This window comes from Apteryx mantelli, chromosome 4 (assembly GCF_036417845.1).
Source record: "Apteryx mantelli isolate bAptMan1 chromosome 4, bAptMan1.hap1, whole genome shotgun sequence".
Classification (NCBI taxonomy): Eukaryota; Metazoa; Chordata; class Aves; order Apterygiformes; family Apterygidae; genus Apteryx; species Apteryx mantelli.
Genome location: NC_089981.1, coordinates 47,065,280 through 47,092,788, shown reverse-complemented (window position 1 = coordinate 47,092,788; position 27,509 = coordinate 47,065,280). Strand labels below are relative to the sequence as shown.

Sequence of the window (27,509 nt, the reverse complement as noted above, 5' to 3'; positions counted from 1 at the left end):
AGTAGTGTTTTCATTAAGATAAGCGGAAGGATTCTCCTGTACAGGGCAATTTAGGACAGTACAGAATTCGGCTGAAGAAACGACAGCACTGCAAATAAAGCAGGCAATTTCAATGTCTAGAACTGTTTATTTTATCTGAGTAACCTAACTAGGGATGCACAAGTCTTGTATCCATGTAGGCCTGTCAGAATGTTCCTGATTTATGTGGCTAAAAAGCATTTTATAGGGTTCAATGCCTGGCTCTGGTCAGGCACGTTAAGAAGCATCTGAAATTGTTCAGGGGCAGGTGGGCTGAAGTTCAGATCCACTAGTTGAACAGTCTTTTGTAATTAGTTAAAAAGCCAGGTAGAGAAAAAATGCAGTAGGAATGAGAAAAGATTATGAAATAGAATCTGAAATCACATTATACACAAGTGAACTGTTCACAATGTGTTTACATCATGTGTACATTTGTCTCTTATTTTGTGGTTATAGAAGACGTTGTATACTCAGGATGCTCCTTTCCACGTGGTGATTACCAGTTATCAGCTAGTAGTGCAGGATGTGAAATATTTCCAGCGAGTGAAGTGGCAATATATGGTGCTGGATGAAGCGCAAGCACTCAAAAGTAGCTCCAGGTAATAAATGAACTGGAAACAATATCTTACCTCATCCATCAACCTTTCAAAGAAATACTAAGAAAACGTCAAGATTGCGCAAGTAGCTAGAAGTTAAAATTAACACGCATGAGAGCCTTTAAGGATCAAACCTAGTTAAATACCTATACGACTCCAACTCCATGATGGTAGAATGATCCAGTAGTTTTTGTGTTTAGGCTTTCCTCCTCCAAGTATGTGAAGCGTAATTAAAAAATAGTTTGTGACAGAAATATGCATAGAGTGGAGGACAGTGGAAAAAAAAAAAGGTGTGAAATGCTGTTTACCTTCTTCTTTCCTAATCACTCTCAGAATTCTCCTAGTGAACAACCTGTAGCCTTTAACAGATGTGTAAAATCTGTTGCCTCCATTAAATACATTATTTTGATTCCTTCTTCAGTGGCATCTACAGATACCAATATAGGGCAGAACCCTGTGAATACTGTAAGCTGCAGTAAAGCCCCATCTTTGTCTTAGAACTTTGTGCCAGGAAGTTTTCAGTTTTTTTCCAAGTAACAGATTTGTCCATCTTTACTTCTCTGGTGCTTTGTCATACCCTTTCCTACAATTGCCACTGTACACATCAAATCTCCATTTTCATGAGAACTGTTTTAGAGGGAGATTAATTCAGACCTAAGTCTGCCTCCTCAGCATTCTTTGGAAGCTGCCGCGTACAGCTCGGCACTCCTCCTGCAGCGGCCTATGCACTTAGTGTCTTAAAGTCTGAAAAAAAACCCACCATGAAATGATTGATTCATAACAATGGTTTCATTTGGAAAGCTAAGTATTCTGCTGATGACATTTTATTAGTATCTAAGCATTTGTGTTAAAAAAGTGAATAAAAAAGATACTTAGAAAAAATAAAATAAATGATTTCTTTGTGATTTGTAAACAGCAACCTTTTCCTGTAATGGTCTTTTGGAAGATGGGGGAGCAATTATACTCATGGTAGTTTTATCCAGTGACCTCAAAAGTCACTTGGGAAGATCACTGGAAGTGCTTGCTCTCAAAATTACTTTTGTTTCGCATTCCTTGTACAAATTCAGTTTTAATGATTTTCTTGATTTTTATTTATCAGTGTCCGTTGGAAGATCCTACTACAGTTCCAGTGTCGAAATAGACTGTTATTGACTGGGACCCCAATCCAGAACACGATGGCTGAGGTATTCAGGAGCTCACAAGAGCTACCTTTTCAATAATATATCCCATATGTTAGTGAGCAGTTGAGAAATCCACTTTATTTGCATGGTTGTGGGATCGTGTTTGTAGCAGACCATTGGCAAATATATATCGGATCAGCTTTGGGAGGGAAAATTTGGGTATGTGCCATGCATTTGAATAACAATAAGAAGATACCTGATGGTTAGTCTTACCTAGATTATAGAATAAAATATAACCCTGGTGGCTGCTTCTTCTGTTGGCCAAAATCATTGCCCTGTATACATCATTGCTTTCTGATGGTGTTTTGATAAGTTGATATATCTGGCATTTGTCCAGCATAAAATGGAAAAAAAAACTTTTTTGTTTGCCATGCCTTATGATCTTTTAAAGTGACTTTGCACATAAAGAGCTGCAAAAAGATTGGGATCCCCAATTACTTTGTCCGCGGTAGGATGACTTTTGCTGAGTCGCTGTCTTTTTCCTCTCCTTTTTAGCTCTGGGCCCTGCTGCACTTTATCATGCCGACGTTGTTTGATTCCCATGAAGAGTTCAATGAGTGGTTTTCTAAGGACATAGAGAGCCATGCGGAGAACAAATCCGCCATTGATGAGAGTGAGTGCCATGTGTAATAGCAACAGATTTTTAATATAAAAATTACTGTCTTTTTAGACAATCAATGGATAAACCTCATCTATCATTTTATATATGAAGAATGTCATGTAAAGCAAAGAGTGCATTGGGTTGGAACATTATGGACTATGTAGTTTATTTGGAATTTTGTGTTTCTGACTATAATGCAGCATGCTTTATGAGTGGAAAAATATACAGTGAAGACGTGTTGGAAAAATACATGTATATATTATAAATATATGTTTCATATATGTAAATATATGTAAAACATGCATGTATTATAAATGTGTATATTATATATAAAAATATATACATATATATTTTTTTCAATTTTCAATTCAGTTTTTTCAATACAGAAACACCGACCCTGTGCTGTAAGTATTCATATGAGCAGAAATGGCTGAGCAGTAAGAGGCTTAATTTGTAGAACACAATATACTTTTCCTGAAGTAATTGTTCCTCTTCCCCTTATTCTACATTTCAGACCAGCTGTCCCGCTTGCACATGATCCTGAAGCCTTTCATGTTGAGAAGAATCAAGAAAGATGTGGAAAATGAGTTGTCAGATAAGGTGAGGAAAAAGTATTTATTTGAAATGAGTATTTCATATAAGTTCATTGTCATAGTTTAGTGCTGTTTTCTACAAATTAATTTGTTAGTCTGCATACCTGAAGTTTGATCGTAGACCTTTCACAGACCTTCTATTTTTGGCACCAAATTTCATCAGTCTCTTCAGATGTGAATGCAATTGAAGAACCTCTAATTAACAAACTCTTATTCTAGGGAAAAACATTTTATTAAGAGCTATAAATAAATAATAAAAAAAACAACCTTAAGCCTGAACAGGATGACAGAAATATTACTAAGTAAAGTGAAGGACAAGTGATTGGGTTATAAAGGTCTCCAGTGGATGTTGAGAAGGGTTCAGCACGGATTTAGTGTTGGTTTTGCTTGCTTGTACTGTGCACGAAGCGCATAGTGGGCAACATTATACTCATTTCTTGTGGATGTTAGCAATACTGAATGATCTTGTGGTCAGCATGTCCCCTGGCTTTGGGACCACTGGTTAAGAAGCTTCCTCCTTCTTTGTTCTGACATGCTTCTAAATTCCAAAACTGGAACTCTTCCCACAAACTCTGTTGTTATGTGATACATCTGTGATTATCATGGGCTCCTGACAACTTTTTAAGAAGACTCCAAGTTGGTAGCATGTTAATAGTAGAATTTGGGCCAGATTTTTAAAGCTGTTCAGCTGTAGATGTGAAGTTTTCAGAGCTTCTTAAGAATCTATCTGTTTACTTAGCTGTGCTTAATGTTCAAAGGTCTGTCTCCTACATCATCACCTAAGCCTTCCAAAACACATTGGTTAGGAAGTCCCTCCGAGGTTGGATCCTGAATTACATATATGATTGCAGCTGCCTATGTGTATTCTTTGAGAAAATTATATATGTTTTCCTGAAGATACATTTGTCTCTGGCTTATGTGTACTGATGTGGTCTTGCTCCCTTTCAAAGCAGAAAAAGGCTAAAACTTCATTACTGTTTTGCAGATTGAAATTCTTATGTACTGCCAGCAGACAAGTCGACAGAAGCTGTTGTACCAAGCTCTGAAGAACAAAATCTCTATTGATGACCTGTTGCAGTCCTCAATGGGCACTACTCAGCAAGCACAGAACACCACTAGTAGTCTCATGAATCTAGTCATGCAGTTCAGGAAGGTAAGACTATTTTGTGTTTGGGTTTTTTTTTTTTTTTTTTCGCAAGTATAATCAGTCATTAGCTCAGAGCTAAAATATGACTTCTGGAAAACACCGTATGAAAAAAATTTCTGACATAGGCAAGCAAACGTGCATGCGGTTTAGCTGTGTTTCTGATGCAGTATAATGTGATGTTTGAGTAGAAGAGCTTCTGCCAAATGCTTCTGCTAACGGGGTTAGTTCCAAATTGATTGCTGAAGAAAACATTCACCTCTGAATAAGAGCACAATAGAGGTGATGTGAATAGGAAAAGATAACGATGTGGTATTCAAATTTGAATAGATATACTAAAATAGCTGTGAAATGCTAATCAATATTAGAGTTTGAGTGATCAATAGTCTTAGCTGATTTGGGATGTAAATGCAGCATTGGGCTAGATTTGTTCCTCCCTTGTGTTTTACATGCTCTCTTTCTTATAGGTGTGTAATCACCCAGAGCTGTTTGAACGACAAGAAACTTGGTCTCCATTTCACATCTCCCTAAAGCCATATCAGATTTCAAAGTTCATCTACCGTCATGGACTGATCAGGGTCTTTAACCACTCACGGGACAGGCAAGCCAACTCAACTTCCTCTCCAGCTTAGCATTTTTAGTAGTATTACTTAGACTTATTTTAGCTTTGTAAGTGCTAATTAACCTCCTTACTTGATGTTCTTAAATAGCATGGGTCTAGCAATGCATTCCTAGTTTCCTTTCATTTATTCAGCTGTTAAACATCTGATATCTGATGCTCTTTCTTAGTGGAATCATGGTCATCAAATATCCCTTTTGTTGAAAGGGAAAGTCAGGAAGAGGAAAAGGAATTTAGATTTGTTGCTGATGATGTGTAATAGGATTAAGCTTTAGTAGAATTCTTTAAAAAAAAAAAAAAAAAAAAAAAAGTTTCCCTTGAGTGGTTTTTCATGTTTAAGGAAGCTATCAGTATGTCTTCGTTGTGACATGAATGCTGTGAGCATCTACTGGTGCCCTGGCAGCTCGTAATGCTTACCTTGGATGAGTAAAAGCAGCCTGAGTGCAGTCTGCTGTTTCCCTTGTCTCTGGCAGTTCCTGATTAATCTTTTTTGCCCTCAGTTATGAGAAATTCTATTGGCAGAGATGAGAAAACCATTTTTGAAGATAAGACTAACTGTTTTACAACATAAAATGCAATTCTAGAACAATGGTGTGTTCCAGTGTCAAATTAATAATAGTGCATCTGGACTGGTGCTTTTCATTAACTATTATCCAGATACCTGGAAAGTTGAGTTGCTTATCATGAAGAACTGGACTGTTGTTCTGCTTTGGGGACATCACATTGTTTTTTCTGTCTATGTGATTGAACGTTGTCTTCATTAGTGTTTTCTTAATGGTTTTGTTTGTTCTGTTGTTTTCATTTTCAGGTGGTTACGGGTTTTACTTTCGCCATTTGCACCAGACCACATCCAGCAGTCTCTCTTCCATAGGAAGGGTAGGTTTACAGTCCTGGGAAACCACTTGGGTTGCACACTTGCATATAATACTGTCCCGTGTTGATGGGAAGTCAGCACATACATTTCATCTGCCCAGTGTGGAAAGGATGGAAGAAGATAGAAGAATAGTCTACAGAAGACTTGTTTAGTCACTGCTTAATTCTATTTCAGTCTCCTGTTCCATTCCTCCTACCTTGTTTTAACTTGCTTCAAAGAATTAATGCTGCTTTTATATTCTAATGTGAATTTTTCACAGATTTAATTTATGGAAATCTTGGATTCGTTTTAGTACAATCTGTATTGCATGCTAAACTCCTGGTTTCTCTTTCAAGTAAGTAGTTGGGGAATGAAAATGACCCTGGATCTAATTAATGAGGAAAAAAAACAAATAATCTGCTTATATTGATAAGTACAATTTAACATTATAGATGATAGAATTTGTTTGCTAAAAGAGAGAATCAGATTGCTCAGCTGCTAGGGTAGGGAAAATTTGGGGAGAAAAAGCACGAGCATATAATGGCTGCATTGTTATGCTGAAATCTGTTAGCCTGGACTTGTTCACCTACACAAAACTCTTGTCAAGAAGAACCAGCGTGCAGCAGCAGGAGTCTGCACTTGGCTGTAATGCTCTTGGGTGTGTCTTGTTGATTACTGTGGTCTTCATTTGGTTCGGTATTTGTAATGGGCTTTTTCTAGGGGAACTCGTTCTGACATACCATAAAGGGAAAATATTTGGGGAAGTCATTAATTTGGGGTGTTGTAATTTTTCTGTACAGATGTTAAACATAAAAAGACATGAATGGTATTGGGGATGCACAGTGCATGTGGGTGGGCTTGAAAGGCTCTCTTGATTAACAGTGAAACATATCTTTGCTGCTCCCCTACTTCACTGCAGTGTTTCCATAACCCTTGCCATGTTTCTTGTATCTTTATCCCCTCTTGCAATGTTCCCATTCCCCTCCCAATCCCAGTATCTCCTAGACCATTTGACTCACTGGCTGGGTGAGAGGGAGCCTGGTCGGCAGGCCGTTCTGATGTATGGGTGTCCTACCCGGCTGTCTGGGAGATGCATGTTCTGATTGCCAAACAGGCACGCTGCCTGTTGGTTCCTAGCAGGCCAAATAAACTGCGTGTTTTTTCTGGCCTAGAGCACGTCCATTTCTCTTTGTAAATGTCCTTCTCTTGCCCGGACTGGAAATTGAACTGAAACTTGGAGTCAGGGAACAGCAATTAAGATGAAATTTTCAGTATTTCTAAAAAGTCTAGGTTAAATTAGGATCTCCAGTTTATTCCCTTAGATTTGTTTTATGTTAGAGGATGTGTGCATTTTGAATAGAATTTACCACAGTTGGTGAAGTACACTCATTGTTTTCAGGTATGAGTGTCTGAAATGTGTCAGCCTTAACTTTAGTATTTCTGTGACATAGGCATCAATGAAGAAAGCTGTTTTTCTTTCCTCCGGTTTATTGATGTCTCTCCAGCAGAAATGGCAAACCTCATGCATCAGGGACATTTAGCCAGGTGAGGACCTTTCTTTTTTTTTTTTTTTCCTCTCTCCCCCCGCTCCTTTTTTAGTAATTAAAAGAAAAGTACTAGTGATATTAGATTAGAAGTATCTCTGTAAACCTGCATTTTCTGTCTCTCTTAATATTTATTACTTATCTATCATTATTTAATGTTATAGTAATTTCTAGAGTGTTCTTCCAGGTATAGGACTGGGTTACACAAGGTAGTTTTTATGCCTCTGTCAAGAGCAAAACTCTATTACAAAGATTTTACATCATTATAAATACACAGGATGATCAAAAGGTGAGAGAAGAGTTTACTCTGGAACACATTGTAGGTTGCTGGTATTGTCAAACGCAAAATCCCGACTTTGGGCTGCCGGTTTATTGTAATGCTTACCAGTTGTACTTGGGTGCATGTTTTGATACACATGGCCTTCACACCTTGCGCTGTGATAGCTGCTGTTCAGCTCCAAGCCATATTGTCTCATTTCCACCTGTGCCATTTGCAATGTGGAATGGAATTCCAAGGCATGGGCTTAGGATGGTGGAAGATTTAATGCTGTAAACTGCCTTATCTTGGAAAGGGAAGTGATCTATTTAAGTAAAGTACTCTGCAACTGATGTTACATAGTAACTGTAAGAAACTTAAGATTAAAAGGAAGCCTTATTAATAAATAAGTGTGTTCTGCTTAGGGCTTTTTAAGTGTCATATTCTTTCATGATTACAGTTACTTTTGGTGCAGGACTGTTTGTTTCTCTTTGTTTCACTAACATAATACAATTTTTTTTTCTTGATCTCTCTGAATGATACTTGTGATATATTCTGCATTCATACTGCAGGTTATAGTGAATAATTTATATATGGAGCAACTGACAGAGAAGTCAGAGTACAGTGTTAAGTAGTAGTGGCTAACTCAGGCTTGATCCTGAAGTGCTTCACCCTTGAAGTGAAGTGAATCCTGCACCTCTGAAGTGCTTCGAAGTGTATTCTTATTTCATCATTAAGATTCAATTAAGCCACCTTAGAAAAAATAAAAATAAGAACAATATAATTGGAAAATGTCTGGCAAAAATGACTTCCCTCAAGTCAGGGCACTGTAAGCTAGAAATTCTGAAAAAAAATTGTGTCAAATGGAACTGTGTTGTTAAATATATTAAAGCCTTTTTTTCACAAAACAGTGAAAAAATATGTCTAATATGCTTTGTTTCAGATGGTTAGCTCTTTTCCTGTCTCTGAAAGCATCCTACAGGCTCCATCACTTGCGCTCCTGGGTGGAGACAGAAGGGGAGAACCAGCAGGGGTCACATTGTTTGAGAAACAAAGATTTCTTGCTTGATGTAAATTTTCCGCTCTCTTTCCCCAACTTGCACAGCTGCACTTTGCTGCAGGTAAGCAAAATTTCAGTGATGTGCAGACATTAGCAAATCCTCACGAGGGAGAAAACAGAAGAAAACATAAACTTGGAAACAGGGTGGCTCTATCAGTGTGCTCTCTTGCCTGCTATATTAGAAACACAAAGTTCAGATTACTAAGCAGAAAAATAGGCCTACTATATAATGGTTCATTCAAAAACTTGCTGTACAACAAATAAGTTAGTTGGATTAGAAATCTTAAAAATATTTCTGGTACAACAGAACTAGACTTATGATTTGTCAGGGATGGGTTCTGCATATTAGCTTAAGATATGTAGAAAAAATTAGGAGAACTATGGTGCTGGTTTTCTGATTGTTTGAAACCACCTCTTATTTCTAACTTCAATATTGTTGCAGCAACTGGGATAAGCAGACTTCAGCTTGGCAGTATTTCAGGGTTGGTAGATGAGCATTGTCAGTGGTGTCTTTCTACTCTGAAATTTGCTTCTGCTGCTGGCAGATAGATTCCAAATATGTTCATCTTACTGTGTAATGCAAGGTCATTTTCTCTAAGCTTTTCTGTGTGTGTATGTGAGTGAGAATGTTTTGTCTTTTCATGACTAAATTGCTGTTAATTTCCTGTGCTGCACCATAGCTCCTTCAGTTTGTTCCATTGGAAGGTAAAAGTTCACAAAATTGCAAGCACAGAATGAGGAAAGCATCTAGAGTACAGCTGAAACTGTTCTTTAAGTGATGGTTAACATATATGCAGTGAAAAAAACTTTTCTGAAGCAGTGAGATCTTGCTTGGGTAAGCCAAATTTCTCTAGAGATCATTGCTTCTGTTCATGACTCTGGAATGGGAAAGGAGATAGCCAGAATTCAATTGAGTAGCGTGTAGAGGAAGTTGAAATTGAAGATGCATAAGCAGTAGGAAACCAACCTTGGGCTTGGTGTCATGTTTTGCAGCGTCAACAGTAAAGCCAACAAAGTGAGTCCTCTTAGTTATCAAACAAAGAGCAAGCCAACTGAGAGTGTTAACTCTGTTAGGCCGGTTAACTCTGGCTGTGCTGGTGTAAGTACTGCGTGACTCCATATGTAGCTTGGTAAAATGTCTACCATACATTGATTTGCTTGCAGTAATTTTTCTGAGATTATGTTCAGCCATTTGTGTACTGACTGTGTAATGCTTATCCCTGAAACTATGTTGTAGCTCTGTCCTCTCATTTGTATGGCCAAGGAAAACTTTTGTGTTCTCATAAATGTTGCAGCCTAGCAGTAAAGGAATAGAAGACAGTGTAATTGTGAGCACAGTTGTATGTATTTAGAAGGTAGAATTCATGTTTGCATATGTAGAAAGGAAATCTACATATGCAAATCTTCTGGATTAGTCTGTATAAATAATGAAATGAAAATTGATATTTTTTCTTAAAGAACAGAAGACGAATTTGCCTTATAGATGCTACATGTGAGATGTAGAATATGCATGTCTAGCTTTTAATAGTATTAGTGGAATGAAAAGTTTATGGAAAGACTATAATCCCACCTATACCACAACCTGGGAAGACTTGAATATATAATTTGGTTTCTCCAAATTATCTCTGTTTTTCAGGAAGCCATTACTTGACTCTCAGGGGGCCCCAGTGCTGTGACTGTTTTAACTTGTGTAACTAGTGACTCTTGCATAGAAAACAGCCAGCTAAGGAGCAGAGTTCAACAGTGTATGCAATACAGCATGCTTGTGATAACCCTAGTAAGTCTAAAAGAAGTTTAGGATTATGAAGGATTCTTAAGAACTTTTTTCTAACCTCCATGATAGACAAAGTTACCACTTGAAGTCACTTCAAAATAAGTTATGTTTGCAGAATTTTGTCTACGTATAGAACATCTTAACAAAAATGCAAAACAAAAAGAACAGTTGAAAATGAGATGCCCTTCAAATGTCTTACTTTTAACAGCACCTATCATCCTGAGTTAAAATAAGGTCACTTTCTTATAAAGGCCCAAATTTGAGAATTTTTTCATGTAAAATTCCCTGAGGCTTCATCTAGAGTTTTGTAAGATAGTAACATATAGGGATTGGGGAGGGGAAAAAACAGAGGAAAAAGGAAATGGTATAAATCTGGAAAGGTTTTTCTTAACTGTTCAGACCAGCATTTCCGATGTGAGACACAAACTATAAAAATAGGTCAGTAAACAAAAAAAAAGATTTATTTTTAATGCATCTTTCAAAATTAAGGTAACATCTGTCTGAAGGTACCATGAGTTTTTTCATGTCAACACAGAAATTTCTTGCAGTGTGAATTCCCTTCCTCTCCCTTATTCAGCACCTCCACAGCATGTGTGTTAATTTGTATGCATCCATTTAATATAAAATCTGATCTGTTAAGATCAGATTTCACCTGTTCTCTCCTTCGCTTTCCGCATTTTCTATTTATAAAAAATAAGGGGTGTTAATGAACTTCAGACAGTGCTGGTAGCCATTACCTGTATGTATTTGCAGCCCTGTTTGCAATATGGCAGTCTCTTTCAATGCTTATTTTGATTGCATCTTTGCAATAAATGTGTACATTATTATTTTTTAACAGTCCTCTTCTTGTGTTCTTGTCTTTGTTGTACTAAAGTATATGATCCATTTTAGAGCTGTGGCTGTGTTCTGTTCTGTAACCTTACCCAGTCTTTTCCGTGTAGGTGACTGATGGGCAGCCAGTCTCTGCTGTCCCTGTTATATCTATTGTCTGCTCCATTCATGAATTTTTAATGGTTGTATATTTCGTGGATTTCAGAGAGGGATGTTTCTCATGTGACTTGCTCATGATTTGTGCACAGGAAGCCTGGAGCTGAGAACTAGACTAACGTCCATGTACAAGAACTGCTTCTAATACTGTGTGTATACAAAAATAATATATTTTCTCTTATTTTGAATGCCTTCTTAGAAGTTTTCTCTGTGTGTCTTCTATTTGGGCTGAAGCCATCTTTGATGACTCTTTGATATTGGCTTCCAAAAGAGAGTTAAATAGCAAAATTACATTCCTTTGATAGATTTGGAAATACAGTTTGTTAGCTAATTGTTTCTGAATAATAGTCTATGAGAAAGTGGAATTCCTTTCCTATCTATCTCCTATGGCCTCACTTTCTAGGAAATAAAGTTAACAAACCTCTCTAACAACCAGGGCCACAATCAGTATGCCAGCACTTGCTGTCATAAGACTTAACTGGAAACCTCATGTCACTGCACACAACACTGATTGCTCACCATAAAATCAACTATATCCTCAGGTTACAGGCCTTGGGGAGGTCCTTTAAGCTAAAACAGTTGTTCTGGGTCAGTCTAACAGCTTGCTGTTGCTGAGAGAAGTCACAATTCCTCTCTGGTCCTCACTTTCCCTTCTTTCCTCCCAGCCACTGAATCCTTCCCCCTCTGATGTGGGTTTTTATGTTCTCAGATCCCTCCATGAGAAACTGCAGAATATCTTCTATTCTGGTGTCTATTGAATGTGTTCTCTGGTTATATGTTAGCTAAATTTGCTTGTGGAGGGATATGAGGGTGATAAAGCTAGCACAAGAAATGGCACAGAAATGTGGTGGGGAAGGGACTACTCATCCTTTTTGGCAGCAGTGAGCTATTAATTCAGCTCCTAGTGTTTTGTGGAACCATACTCTATGAGAGACTTTAGGATTCCTTAGCTAATTTAAGAATGTCTTGCTGGTGCTGGAAGAGTTGGTCCACCTTTCAGTTGCATGTTCCTGGTGCTTCACTGCCATCATTTCTGGTACTCAGGTGAGTAAGCCAGTGTTAGCATCCCAGCCCTGCATTGCCCACTGTGCTGTTTCCACACAGCTAGTCTGTTCTGCCAAGTGGTGAAGATCCTAGAACTAACCTGGGGTGGAGGGGCAAGGGTTTGTTTTCATCTTGATCAGCTTTTTAATATGTGCAGATGGCTATGGCAACAATAAAAAGGGGCTCTGCAGGGACAGCAATGAACAAGTGGAAGCAGTTGTTGCTTAAGCCAGCGTTACTGATGAAGTAGTGGCCAAGTAAGCATCAATTTTGAGATCACTTCGCGTTGCCCAGCGTAGCCCAAGCTTTGACCTGTGCTTTAGCCTTGCTAGGAAACAGAGAAAACCTTTTGTCAGCTTCTTTCTGCCCACTGAAGAGCAGACGTTCAGTCAGAGAGTATGATTTTTTTTTTGCCAGCTCCAGACCACAAGTCCTACTGGTAGTGGCTGGAGGACCCACTTACCTGCTGGACTGACTGAATGTATTGCATAGGTGGTGCCAGCACTTATGTACAGTAGGTCTATTTAGTTCTGTCTGTAGGTTCCAAATTATTGGACCATGAGTACTTGTCTCTCTTGCATATAATGTAATTCTCATTATATTGTTCTCCTTTTGTGATTGGGGTGGGGGGCAGACAGGAGAACTGTGAACTAACCGTATCAGTTAGAGGTCTGTTGATGGCATGTGAATTTCAGCTGGTGGCCTCATCTATGTGTTAGCCATCTGCATCTTGCCCAGTGCATCTACATCTGGAAGCAGAAGTGACCAAGGATGCATGATCCATCTTAGCAGCCTACTGCTGTGGATGTTTTCTAGCATTTTCCTATCACACATGCATGAATGTGTGCATCCAGTGTGTGACATCTACAGCTTGTCTGCTTCTGTCTTGTGGCCTGATGTTTAGAACCTCAAACGCTGGGATTTTAAAAAATTGGGAGGCTGTGTAAATCAGCAATAGCATGCAGTTAATTTGGATGCATTAGGAACTGGGACAGAACTAAGCTGAAGTTTTGGATTCTGTTTACTTTGTACTTAGCTAAATGAACTGCTAGAAATGCCAGTAGGGCATGTCCTGTGACCCTATGGCAGCAAGAGGTATATCTCTTAGCATTTCTTTCCTTGTGGCTTGTTTCCTATACTATTCAGAATAATGGTCTCATGTTCCTGTTATCGTAATTATATTCATAGCAACAGATTGCTATGTTCTATGTAGAAGAGGCAGTCAGAATAAAAAATAACAAGAATGGCTTAATCTATAAGCAGTTTACTTCATTATTTGCAGATATTTACAATGAAAAAGAAAATATAGTAACTGATGTAATTGAAGAAAACAATTTTCTGTTATTTTTCTGCATGGAGCTGAGCACCTTCAAAGAGCTCTTATTTATTTGAACTGAAGTGTCATCTTAATATCCCTGATTTTGAGTCAGTATATATATATATTTTTTTAATGTCAGAAGGACATTGACATATATGTGGCAAATTCCAGATTTTGTACATGTGTGTGTTCGTGAATGTCAGTCATCATGCCAGCACCTTGAGAGCCTTTAGGATAAAATTCAGAGCCCTTTTGCATGGGAAGGGAAGAAAAGGTTGAAAAAGATGAAAATACAAAGATACCAATAAAGTTTTCTTTAGTGTCTTGCTCTTTTCCCTTCCAGATTTCTTTTTACCCATGCAGACTAGATGAAGGAGTATCTTGAAAACAGTGTGAGAGTAGACCTACTACCCACACTACAGTGTGAGTAGACCTACTAGAATATTCCTGTATTTCCTTCATCATAAAAGCTAAGGTCAAAAGGTTTGAAGAAGGAAAAACTTGTTTCCAACTGAACATAAAGGCTAAAGATGACTGGTGGCTGTTCTGTTTTCAACCATTTCAAGACTTAAATATTCTGATAATAAGATGAAGATCCTGTACACTGTCACTGCAGGAGATGTATAGAGTTTCCTCTTTTCAGGGGAAATATTTGGTGAATGTTCATTGTCATTTTTTCTTGTGAATGGTTGTATGATTTCAGAGGATTTTCTCTTTATAGGCATAGTAATTTCTTAATTTTAATTTTGTTTTTAGAACCTCGTGTTCAGTAGCTACTGTAAAGCAGTTACTGGCTATTCAGATCATGTCATACATCGAAGGAGATCAGCTACCTCATGTACACGGTGCTGCCAGGTGACTGAGCTGCCATCCTTCCTGTGCATAGCCAGTCCGCGGGTAAGTCCAAGTTAAGTTGTAAATTATGTATTTTCTATTGTGTTCTAAATCTTCTGTTAGAATTGTGTCTAAGGAACAGAATGTTCTATTACTTTCTTTTGGTTGGGTAAAACTCTTGTAAGGATATCCTTTTGCCTACTGTATTCTATAGAGCTTTTTTCATAGGGGAAATAACTGTGATGTGTACTGATGGGAAAAGGGCAGTTGTAATAAGATGCTACAAACAGGAGTAATTCAGAGATATCTAGATTTCACTTTCTCTCCTAATACCAAAAGCTGTAAAATTATAGAACAGATTGCCAAACAGATTATTCCCATGTAATCTGAAGAGGATGTAGGTATGGTATATAAATAGGATGGGAGATTTTTTGGCAGCTGTGTTGACAAAAAGGGGCTGAGGAGGAATGCTTTTTTGAAGAGTGTTCAGTCTCTGTCATTGTGTCAGCTTATGCTCCAAAAAGGAAACATCAGGTTCCAGTATGTGAGGATTACTTGAGCTGGCATTTTCTAAATCTTCTTGGTATTAAGTGGCACTGCTTTGGGTTGTCTATTCACTAGTAACTGAATTTTGAAATTACTAGCTGAAGTTTGCTGGACTGACTCAAGGCACCTTCATAAGTGTATGGCTGTTGTTTTCATTCTGTTTTACTGTATCTTGGTGAAGTTGGGCAAAATGTACTCATGGTTCAAATCTGGGCTTGAATCTGCCATTTCTGACCTTGTAATAGATAAGCATGTCTATGGAGAGTTTCCATCTGCAGAATAACCTTTTGTAAAGAGGAGGTTCTGACCCAGGCTTTTGGCAAAAGGTGAACTATAGAATATTGTTTCTCCTAGTTGCCTGGATGAACTTCAGTTTTGAGGAAACAGCTAAAAATTAAGATAAACATGCAGTTTCTGTAGGATGCTGGGTGAAATACAGAGGTAAGGTTTGCAAAAATATCTCTGACTGCTAGGCACATCCTTGTTCCTGTTAAGTATGAGAAAGCTGAAGCTGTGCATCACCAAGTAGGCAGTGCATAGTCAATTTGAGAGACAGTCGTCTTGAATTATTTTCTGTTTTTTTTTCTTTGCTGTGTAGTTCTTTGTTGTTCTCAGCTTAGTAAATGGGAGATGAAGGAATCTAAATGAGAAACTGCAAATCTACAAACAATAACTAATACAATAGACTTGTCTTGCATTGCTTTATGGTCCAATAAAATATGAAAAGCTTTCACTCTCTTGCAAGGAATAATTAATTTTATAGTTATGAAAATTTCCATATATTATCACATACCCAGGAGTCTCAGTTGGTCACCTGCTCTTGGGGAAAAATCCTACCTGAGATATAGTGAAAACTTGGCGTCAGTGGGCTAAGAATGAGGACATCTGCTTCCAATTACTTTGAAGCATTAGCAGGCCAATAAAATCCCCATTATTTAAAGAGGAATCTTAATAGTAATAATGATACAAAAATAGGCTAATAGTAGACTTTTATTATCAGGCCACCCAGATGTTCTATTCTTTAATCAGTGTTGATGTTACTTCTGTAGGCTTGATCAGATGTGGCTGTGTAGGTGATGATACATTGGCCTCTGGAGAAGGGAGGCTGGCAGATAGTACTTAGCACCTGTCTGCCGCTCCTTGCATGGAATTCGTCCCTGCCTTCGGCTCCGGGGGCAGGAATCCAGCCCAGCTTCATCACCTCCCAGGCTCGACATACTACCTGCTCAGGAGCAAGCAGTAATTCTGAAAGTAAATGTGAAGCCCGTGCTCCTTCAGATTCCTTCAAGCTGTGGCGCTCTCTACCTGGAGTAGTATTACTTACGAAGAGACATCAGCTACTTCCTGTAGATTAGAAAGACAGAAGGGGGGTTGAGCTAAAAGACTAGGGTGGTAGTGAGGGGGAGGGAAAGGAGAAGAGAGGTCATATCTGACTTATTCTAGTAAATGAAAGTTATTTGTTTTGGCTTGACTGATGTATAAAAATGATTAAGTGGAGGCATGGCTTTTTGTTTCTAGGAATACAAATACTTAATTTTATGCTTGTTAGAAACTTTTGGCAGGAAGGTATAAGACCTGAAGCAGCAGAAAGAGCACATAAGTTTCCAGTGTTCCCAGAAAATATAACTTTCTGTTGTTGTTTGACCTGTGATGAAGTTTGGGAAGTTAATGGAGCGAATGATGGCAATAGGAGTACGTTTCTATGTGTCAGCTCTTGGAAAATGGAGGGGGGGGGATTGGGGGGTGAGGAGGGTTTTCAGTGCTGCGGTTTTCTTTGTATCTGTTTGCAGGCAATTTTTCTGAATAGAGATAGGTTCAGTCACAAACAAGTAACTTGGAAGATGGATCTTGTATTTCCATTAGAAAGCTGATTAATTCAGTCCAGTGTATTATTGTTCATTTTAGTTTAGCAGTTTAATAGATCGCAGTGTCATGGGTACTGCAGTGCAAAGTGCCTCTGGACATCTTAGAATGTCTAGAGGGTTAATGTTGCATGGACCTAAATGCAGGGAACGTTTTTAAATTACCCTAAACTAAGTCATTGAATTTAGGGAGAGAGGGATATGTGAATGTATTACCACCTTAATATTTTTTTAATGTATTTCTGAACTGTGAGTCTTACATTCAGTCTATTTGAAAAGAATACATTGATATACACGAGGGTCCAGCACTCAGGACTATATTACCTTTTGTTATGAGTAAAACCACATAAAAAAGCCTGACAAAAACAACTGCTCCATGTGAAAAAGAGAGTAAAAGCATAAACAAGCTTGAATGGGAAATTTTTGTCTGTTACGGTTATGTTGGTTTTTCCTGTAAGATGGTATAAAAGATGTAGAGCTTTACCTTAAAAGTGTGTGTATGCATTTAAAAAAAAAAAAAAAAAAAAAAAGCTGACAATAAAGATAGTCTAATGTTCTCAGATGTTAGTCGCTGTTACACAGGCATACTTCCTATGTGGGAAGATTTGTTCCTGTTAATATAGAGGCTACTCTGAAGCACACACACAGTTCATCTCAAGCTTGTCTCCTGATAGCTCCTCCTTTAGGTAAAGCATTACTGAAACATAGCTTGTAGAATTTTACAATGTGATTTTATTTTTCTTATAAAAATCTTGGTATACAAATCTCGGTGTTTATTTGCTTAGATGGGCCACATTTCTGTATTAGATATTAGCTTGCTCTGTTTTGTGTGTAGTGGCTATCACTCCTAGGTGTCCCGGAAGTAAATATGACAGATTTGCCCATGTTTGAAAATGTATTTGTTCCAGTCTGTCCAGTATAGAAATGTGAACAGAAGTCTGAGAGTTAATAGTGTCCCTTAAAAGAAACAATGTAAGTCTCTACCATGGTTTGCATTGGACATCAGTCCTTCAGGCAACAAGATTTGAATTTTGAATTGTGAGAAGCTTTATCTGCTTGCACAAAAGAGAGTCCTATGCTTTGACTGCAGGTGGCAGTACAAGATAGCATTAACTCTAACATGGAGTAAGTTAGTGTAAGTAGTGGAAATGTATACAAAATCTTATTTAACCCAGTCCCTTTCACTTTGCAGTATTCCACGTGACACTGCATGTAAACCTATAAGCCAGTCTGGCTTAAAAATAACTCTTTGCATCTTGCAAAACAAATAATTTCTCATAACTGCTAAGATTTTTCATGCTTTTTTGTTTTTGCTTCAATATGTACTATAATTATGCTCAAGAATTGGTTTAAACAAGAGATTGGACCTTGCAAAGATAGCTAACTGTGAGATGAATTCATTCCTATAAGGAGAAGAGCTCCTTTAGAAAAGGGATAGGCTACAGTCTTTTCCATTAAGATGATCTTGGTTAATACCTTTTACTTTGAGTTAACTGGTAAAAGTTGAGAGGAGTAACCAGCATCTAAGATGTCAGGCAGTCTGTTCTGAGGTATGAGTTGTTACCTTCATCTTACATTTCTAAAGTACAATAAGAATCTTCAAAATTGTTGACATTTAAATTATATTACTGCTTATCATTTAGCTAAGCTATTAAAATCCTGTCTTTTCATTTGCTTGATATAACATTATACACACACACACACACACACACATATGTGTGTGTGTATATATATAGATAGATATATAAATAAAAATATATATATATATATAAAAATTCTCAGTATGTAGGAGTCAATTATGTCATACCAGAGTAAGCTAGAACAAGAAATTTGTCCCCCTTCAAAAACATAAAAACTTTTCAGCTGCAATACAAAGATAATGTTTTCACTGTCTTTAATGTTTCAACTATCCCATTATCAAACGAATTCCCACACCTTTCTAATTCTCCAGAAACTCAGCTGTTTACTGTTCACCATCAAAGCCTACAGACTTCCCTAGTATTTCTTGCTGTGCAGCTCTGCATCCTTTTTTAAAATGTGAAAACTTTAACAAGTTGTTTTCATTTGTGTTCCTATTTTATTCATTGCATTATTTCTCATAGTCCTTTAGTTAATGTGTTTGTTCGTTCTCCAGACTGTTAGGATTCATGATAATGCTCTAACATACATGAATCTACATGGATAATAATCTTTTTAATTCTACTTCTGAAATACAGAAACTGTGGCTTCTAAAGTAGTGATATATTTGCTTCCTATATTAGTGAATAAACCTATAAACAAAGCATTGCAAATTCCTAACTTTTCTCTGTTTTAAGTACATACTGTAAAGTTAATTATCTAATACTAAATTTTAGTTTTGATTTTTAATTTAAGGGAGTTTACAACACATTTCTAGGTCTCTTGATAGTATGTGAAAGTTTCTACTATCTTTCTTTTGCAAACTGGGTTATAAATAGCTTATGTAAACGCCTACCCAGAACTCTGGCCCCAAGCAGACCTATATTCAGAAAAGATAGGAAGAAGTTGGCAGTCTGCCTTTTATTGTAAAGAATTTTGTGTTAGATGGTGAATTGTGTATTTGCGTGTGAGTGAAAGTGTTGTAATTGTTCCATTGCTTTGAATTGTATGGTTTAACTCCTGGTGAAGGATCTTAAGAAGAACCCAGGAGAATAGACTGTCCTGATAGGTGTCAGAGCTTTTGTCTGTTACTCTTTTTGGTTTTCATTACGCCAGTGGGTTGGAGAGAATGGAAGAAATTCACAATTCATTGTGTCTACAGATCTGTTATTAAAGCTCCAATCCTCTGCTCCATCTAGTAAAAGAAGAGCACACATCAGATTATGTAGTGCAGCATTCCTTGCCTCTCTTGAGGAGATGCATCCTTGATGAGAGACTTCCTACATTCATCTTGATTCTTTGCTCTTCATTGGCCAGTAGTCAAAATCTGTGTGCTCATTGCAGTTATCTGTAGCCCAGGATGGCATCTCGAGGTTGTCCATTACCCTGGTAAGGGAGAGATAAGAGAAAACTATATAGTGTGCAAAGGGCAGCCTTGTCGGCTGGAACAGACTCTTTACTCAGGGACTTTACAGCTATCTGGGCATACAGCAGTTTGGCTAACATGTGCCTTCTACTCTCTGTCCAGGTTTGGGAGGGGTGGGGGGTGGGAGTGATGGAAATGTTCCAAGATAACTCATATAGCATAAAATCAGAGTTCCTGTGTTTGCAACACTAGCCTGTGTAGTTGGGTTGTATATGATGAAGTAGGTAATGGGGTGAGGAATTTGTAGGATGGTTGTAAGAAACAGAAGATCATCCTGTGCTCACTGGCTCTGTTCCTGTGGCCCACTTCTGTTCAGGTCAGCTGTCAGTCCTGAGAAGTGTGCTCCTCCAGAATGTGGCTGTTTCTCCATCTTTTTTTCCCTTCCTAACTTATGTGTCTTCCTAATTTTAAATTTATACCATGAGTTTCTGCTGAGGACAATTTGTAAATCTCATTTCTGCTAGGTAAAGACTTGATTGTGAAGGGCAAAAATTAAAAAACAAATCTAGACAAAATGACATGTGCAGCAAAGATAGCATTCTTTACTCTCAGCTTTGCCATCAGTTGCATAGCAGTTGACACAAGGCGCTGTTTATCAAAACGAAAGTAGTCTACAACTGGTCATTCATAGGGCTTTTTTGTGGGGTGTTACAGCTTTTCTTATTTTAAGTCAGTCTATGATTGTTTTCCATTTGTACATGTCAGTAATGATTTAGCTTTTAAAATTTGAACCTTTGGGAAGGTAACTGAACTGGGAATTTGGGGAATAAGGATGAAGGAGAATTTGTGAACAAGAATATTATTATTTTACTTGTAGGTAACTGCTGTGCCGCTGGAATTCTATTGCAATGATCAAAGTGCAGAATATGAGCGCAGGGCACTAAAGGAAGGAGGCAGTCTAGAAGCCAAGCAGTGTGTCCTCAATGGAGCCCCCGAACTAGCAGCTGACTGGCTGAAGCAGTGCTCCCAGTTCTTCCCAGAATATCCAGGAGGGCTGTTGGGAATCAGACCTCAGAATGGCTGGTCTTTTATCAGGATACCAGGTAAGCTTCTAGTTTGTCATGGAATAGCTTAGAGATGAGATAAATAAGGACATCCGTTCTTTGGTGATCATGGTGTTTGTGGGGGTTTTCTTCTTCCTCATGAGTGAAAATTAACCCTGTCATCTTAAAATACACTCTGACTTCATATCCTTTGTTGCCTGGGGTAAAGCTGTCAATGAAGACTGAACAAGTCTGATAAAAACTTTTCTAATGCTTACCACCTTCTCTTTGTAGCTGTCATTCCTCAAAATGACTGTAAAGAGATGGTCTTGCTTACTAAAGCACAGACTAATCTCACAACTGGATACTACTATGAGGCTGGAGATGGGAGGATTGCAGGAAAAATAGCAATCTTCTCTTTCCTGCTAGTGTGCTGAAAGACCTTGGTAGTGACCTAAGAGATCTTTTGTTGCCCTTCCTAGTGGAAGGGTAAACACTACTTGTGGCAGTCTGTCCTGAGAAAGAAGGGTTTGGGGACCAAGATCAGAGGAAATTGGCCTGGAAAACAAGGCATAAGGGATTTACTGAATTTCAGCTGGAATAAAGAAGACTTGTCCATATTTCTTGGTAAAGTAGTAAAAGATACCAGTGTAATAATAAAGAAAACACCCTTCATTTTTTTTCTTTGGAGTTAGACAAAAGTAATCCAAGATCAGTTAGAATTTGATTACCAATACCGCAGTGACTTTTGTGGGCCGAACACGCTCTAGTTTTGTCGGAAGATGGTCCTAAATAGGGAACAGAGTTCGGCATAAAGCACTAGAGATCTGAGAGATAGCCAAGAGGAAAAACCGCTTACACTGCCAAATATTAAGTTATTCCCAGACCCTTTTGGGTCAAGGATGTTTGGCGGGGGAAGTGAACACAGTAAAAGGAAAATGGCCTTTTGCTTGCTACAGTCCAGTTTAAGAAGATACTTCATAAGTATTTGGAGTCATTTGAAGAGAAACTGTTTTTGCTGAGTTTGTGCTAGATTAATGTTTAATGATATTTGATGATTTTATATAGTTTCCTTTCTTCAGGAATGCATTGGATCATTTATCAATTATTTGGAAACAGAAGACAAATCACTACAGGGAAATAGTGAAGGGATAAAATAAGGTAGAAGGCATGGATGGAGAAATGAGGAAAAGTGGAAGTATTTATGGCTGACGCAGAATAGAGAGAGGGCTGAATTCTCCTCAAACACATTTCAGTTTTAGGCTGATGACTGTTATCAGCAAAAATTTATAAAGGAATAAAGATGGGTTACAAGAAACTTACAGGAATGAGTGAATAGGTGCAAGGTAAGACAAATTGTTAGAGCTCAATACAGAAGTTGATTGAAAACATGGCTGGGCTGAGTGCTGTATGTAAAGCTGGTGGAATTTGGGGTGTATTGGAATTAAAAGCAGATGCAAAAGTAGATTGATGCAGCTGTGTTTTAATTAGGTGGGAAATAGCATTCAAACCTAAACCTGTTCTAAGGGGAGAGGACAGATACCACAACAGCACAGCTGTGTTTGTACACGTAGAAGCAGGCACAGTGCATTATAGAAAGTGACTGATACGCCGAAGAAGCCATTGACAAGGCTGAAGTCTAGCAAGCGTAAGATGAAGCTGTAGGTGTGAAGGTGTGTGGTGAATAGGTGACAAGGACAAAGGGGAAACCTCTCTCTCTTAACCCCGATCTATCCTTTCTCAGACTCGGCATTCCCAGTACCCTGGCAGTAGGCTTGGTTGCGATCACTGTGGGAATCTCTTGAGGCTTTTCCTGTTCTTTGAAAGAAAAATGGTCCTGGATTAAATGGCAGGAAGTGTCTGAGTCCTTTTAGCATCGATAAAAAGCACTGGCCTCACTGGCTGTTTACTGTGAGAGCCAGTTAGCTCCTCACTGACCCCATTGTGCTGTGCAGCCTGCCGGGAGGGGAACCAGGGCTGTCAGCTGCAACCCAGACTTTATCTCTCTTCCCTCTGCGTTTTGCATGTCCAGAGGCACTTTTCTGCATTCTCCAGAGAACTGTGAGCCCAGCCACAGTCATCAGCCAGAGCTCCTGGCTGGGGTTATTTTGAGTCATAATCATTTGTGACTATTCTTCCCAGGCCATAGTATCCCGTAGTATCCCCTTGTAGGTAATTTATGTCTGTATCCCTGCGTGCCTGGAGGCAGGACTGTTCTGTTTTTTTCCCTCCAGACTGAAGCAATACAATGTGATTCTACAGTTACTGGCTCTTTGCTCTGGTTGTCTCACCTTCATTGCATGCTGTGCTGAAGAAGAACCCGAAGACTGCATCCTAGGGAGATTGTTTGCTGCAGTCCAGGATCTGTATCTCATGGCTGGTTGAAAATTTTTGATTAAAAACGGCATTCCTTTGATGATGCTATTAAAATAAGATCAAAAGACATTGTCATTGGAATTGTTCAGTGGTAATTAAAAACCAAAAATGTAGAATTGCAAATTTTGGAAGTCCCATTTAAAAATCAAGTAAACAGCTCTTTTTTCTCCCAGGGTAAAAGGGGATGAGAAATAGCAGTGAGAGAAACTGGAGATGGAAGACACTTCTCTCTCTCTCTCTCTCTCTCTCTCTCTCTCTCTCTCTCTCTCTCTCTCTCCTAATTGTCATGTTTTCTGAAGACAGCATAAATAAAGAGGTATATTTTCTGTAAGGGTTTTACCAAATTTGTCATTTTTAAGCACTAGGTGGCAGGCTTTAAGCATACAAAAGCTTTTGAGCTTGGAAAACACAATGGTATCAAGAGCATGCTTAAAGATGCCAAGCTAAAGTCAAATGTTTTTCTCTTCCAGGAATGATAAATCTTTTTTGTTAGTTCTGTTTTGTTTTCCTCAAAAATTTTGTCAGCAGTGCTCTGATGCCAAGATACTCAACAAACTGAATTGTTAACAAGCTGCTAACTTTCAGGACTGTAAGACTGCAAAGTTGTCCTTTGGTTGTAATTTGCGTTATACTGCTATTTAAAAATAGTTACTTATACAATGGAGACCAGCAGCAAAGGACACATCATTTCCAGTTACCAAACTTTCATTTTACCTATTCATGCTTATAAAAAGAGTATGTGAGAAAAGCGGAAGGATTTTGCTTTTGGAAACTTACTAGTATGTTTATCTGAGTCAGTCTAGATTGACTTTTGAACAGACCCTGCTTGTTGTCTCTGTTTCCTTCCATTCAGATGGCTTTTGGTTAATAACCATGTTAGATTGTTATTTATATCTAGACTTTTCATGTTGCATTGCTCCTTTTATTTAATTCATTCTGAAATAGCAAGCTCACAAATTAGAATAAAAGAAAAATGTGATGGCTTATCATTTAAAGAAAAAAAATCACATTTAATGAAGAAAATAAAATTCCTGTTGTGCAGACTTTTTGATGTAACATAAATGTATTTTAAAACCAAATAACCCTATGCCATTTCTGTTGTCATTTAACTGTGTAAGTTCAAAGTTCTGTTTTCCGTAGAAGAATGCTTGAAATTGTTAAAAATGTCTGTGTAATTGAGACTGTATTCCGTTTTAGAGGTTAGTGTGCCATTATACATTATGTTGCATCTAAAACAAATGCCCGCCTGAACTGTGATCCTGAGTTTGCCTTACAGAATGTACTTGGCTTGGCTCTGTGCTTGATGGATTCCCTGAGGTAGTTGCTAATGATTCAAGTAATGATGTGGTGCTCACTCCTGGCAAGGCAGCAACGTTACCATCAGATGAGATCTGTGTGGAAAAGGGAGAGCAAAACACTGAATGTCTAGATAGGCTGACCAGCAAAAAAGAGCAGAGCTCTTTTGTCTGGGTTTTTTAATTGATGAATTCCAGGAACATTGCTCTAAATTTACCAAAGGAGAAAACATTCACAACATTAGCTTATAGTGCAAATATAATCTCTAATAATTTCAAGCAGTACTGACAGCTCACAGTTTTGAAGTTCAGAAAGCAGTACTGTGGCTGCATCTTCTGATGTCCTAACACAGATCCCAATAATTTCAGAATTAAGGCCATATTTTATATGTAAGCTAAAGAATATAATTTTGAGAGCGATCTTAATTGAAATACTCAATGGATGAAGAATTCACCACATTTTGGGGTAAAAGTTTTGTGGGGCTAGTTTTTTTGCACAATTGGAAGGATAAGGGGGATGTGTGCCTTGTTTTTACAGATCTAGTTTTAACTAAGTCGCTGGATGCTATGCCTTTTTCTGTTAGTATAAAGATATTTTCTATTGTTAGAAACCTTTGTCCCATGGGGGAACCTTGACTGTTGGAAATTGCTGTTTGAAAAATTGAAATGGATTGAGTTTCTTAAATCCCTCACTGCAGGAAATTTTTTTATGACACTGAGATCTTGGAACCTTTTTCCTGAACACCTCACCTTTTTTTACAACCTTTCTGAAAGCAGGTACTAAATCTAGACATGTTATTTTAAAATGATCTGTTGAAAGAAGTATAGAAGAAGAGCTACCTTGCTGCTTTTTCTCAGTAAACCCCTGCTTGTACATGCAAGAATCAAACTTACCCTCTGTGCCACATCACTGCACTTGGACACTCACGGACTTGGTTGCCTGCCCTGTTCATAGGTCCTTCTTAGAAGCACTGTTTTTCAAGTGTGATCTGTAGATCTCTTTTCCACTAGTATGATCTTGTTTTTAGCTATATTAAAATACATGCTGCTCAGATCAACTAAGTAATTTTGATATATACCATTTTTTTAAATCAGAATATGGTACAATACTGTGTTAAGTGCCCTACAGAAAACTGGATTTTCTTTAGCCCATCAGTTAGTTCATTCTGTGCAATAAAAAGTGTGCAGCAATGTTACCTCCTAGACGTTAGAGAATGGTACCTGCTAGACATGTTGAAAATGTTTGGATTCTGTACTAGCCTACACCATCTGCAGTTGTCAACTTTCCGTTTTGGCTGTAAACCTAAATTCAGGCATCCCAAAGAATAAAGAATCATCAGAGGCCTTTCCAACAGATAATTTTTTGGAAGAAAATTTCTCTTCATCCTCTTTCAACAGTATTGTATTGTTTACTGAAGTTTATGTACAGAACGTACAAACAGGAAGCTTTCCTTCCTGAAAAATACTTCATGAGCAGTGCTGAAATAGAGAGGACATGAAATACAAGATCTGAAATGACTTAAAAAGTTGCCATTGGGAAACATTTCTTAAAACAAATAGAAAACCAAAAATGGAGGACAGGAAAGAAAAAGAAGAGTTAAGGCAGCACTGTCAAGGGGCTGTTACCTTACAGTGACCTAGAAAATTGTTTTCACTCTCTGTGTTGGTGGCAGGTTTGTTCTTGAAAATAAATCTGTGAAGAATAGGTCTAAAGCTCAGCAACATGTAACAGGAAACATCTAAAAGACAAAATTCCATGTTTAAAGTGGGGGAAAAAAAAAAACCTTTAACTGCCAAATTATAATATGAAGGCATGTTGTGGTTGTTGACGTGGTCAGGATGAACCCTTAAAAGGAGGAAATAGCTGAAAAATGGACTAAGCTCATACACATGACAAGATCAACCTGTGATGAGATTTTGCCAAGCAGGTATATTCATATGTTCCCATTCCAGCTAACAAAAGTTACTGTCAGCAGCGTGATTATAAATGTCAGTGAGAAGGGATCTTTTAGCTTCTTTTGTCACAGCTCATCACCTTAGGGATTATGATGCAGTGAAATGCTACTAAACTTAGAAGTTAATTTGTTATATGCTGCTGTTTGGGCTTTTTTAGTTACATGCCTTTTTTCCATTTCTTCATAGACAAAGAGAGTTTGATCACTGATAGTGGGAAACTTCATGCTCTTGATCTTCTGTTGACACGTCTGAAATCTCAAGGACATAGAGTTCTTATCTACTCTCAGATGACGCGGATGATTGACTTACTGGAGGTAGGAGAGCTGTAGCCTATGGGATGCAAATTCTGAAGCTGGAGATTTAGCAACAATGTTTTGGAGAAAATGCTGTACAAAAGCAGATGGTTAAGGGAAGATGTGTAAGAATAGTGATACTTCCTGATTATTCCCTCAGCCTCCAGCAATTTGCAGCTCAAGGACTTTGTGAGCCAGCTGTGGTTTCTGTATAGTCAGTAATCCTAAATGGATTCCTCTTCTATGAAAGTGTCCAGTTGCCTCTTGAATTTTTGTAAATTTTTGTAATTTGTGCTACCCTGTGGCAAGGGGTCTCACAGCTTAATCACACCCCTTTTCGCTGGTTTTGAACTGCTTCCTTCTAGTTTTGTTCGATATGAAACTAGATACGATATGTGTTCTTGTATTGGAAGGAAGGTGGAGAACAGTGATTAATTTTACACTGTTCATGCTGCTTGTAATTTTACAGACTTCTGCTGTTTCCTTGTGTCATTTTATTCCCATGCAAAAGATTGGTAGACATTAGTAAAGAGGTTCTCTGGCATATTAAATAGGAAAATAATTAAGAATTAAGTTACTACTCATTGTTTATATATACTGAGTGTGCCTCAGAAGAAAAAAGTCTCTATTTGGTTAGCAACCATGCCACTGAAGAGCTAGTCTGAAAAGAAGTTAGTGGGAGGATTATTAATTTGGTTTTCTGCTGGTAATACTTACAATGCTTTGAAAGAAA

General features: G+C 38.0%; 1 protein-coding gene across 1 annotated transcript in view; it reads left to right on the top strand.

The window, feature by feature from the left end:
* The window catches only part of INO80 (INO80 complex ATPase subunit), a 72,515-nt gene that overhangs the window by 26,099 nt on the left and 18,907 nt on the right, over nucleotides 1-27,509 (top strand). Inside the window, exons 16-27 of the mRNA XM_067296437.1 lie at nucleotides 475-617; nucleotides 1,714-1,798; nucleotides 2,291-2,408; nucleotides 2,911-2,996; nucleotides 3,975-4,142; nucleotides 4,601-4,734; nucleotides 5,561-5,628; nucleotides 7,057-7,150; nucleotides 8,349-8,526; nucleotides 14,345-14,485; nucleotides 20,691-20,916; nucleotides 26,670-26,797. Of these exons, the coding sequence (XP_067152538.1) occupies nucleotides 475-617; nucleotides 1,714-1,798; nucleotides 2,291-2,408; nucleotides 2,911-2,996; nucleotides 3,975-4,142; nucleotides 4,601-4,734; nucleotides 5,561-5,628; nucleotides 7,057-7,150; nucleotides 8,349-8,526; nucleotides 14,345-14,485; nucleotides 20,691-20,916; nucleotides 26,670-26,797 (1,569 nt within the window). The remainder of the gene's footprint in view (nucleotides 1-474; nucleotides 618-1,713; nucleotides 1,799-2,290; nucleotides 2,409-2,910; nucleotides 2,997-3,974; nucleotides 4,143-4,600; nucleotides 4,735-5,560; nucleotides 5,629-7,056; nucleotides 7,151-8,348; nucleotides 8,527-14,344; nucleotides 14,486-20,690; nucleotides 20,917-26,669; nucleotides 26,798-27,509) is intronic.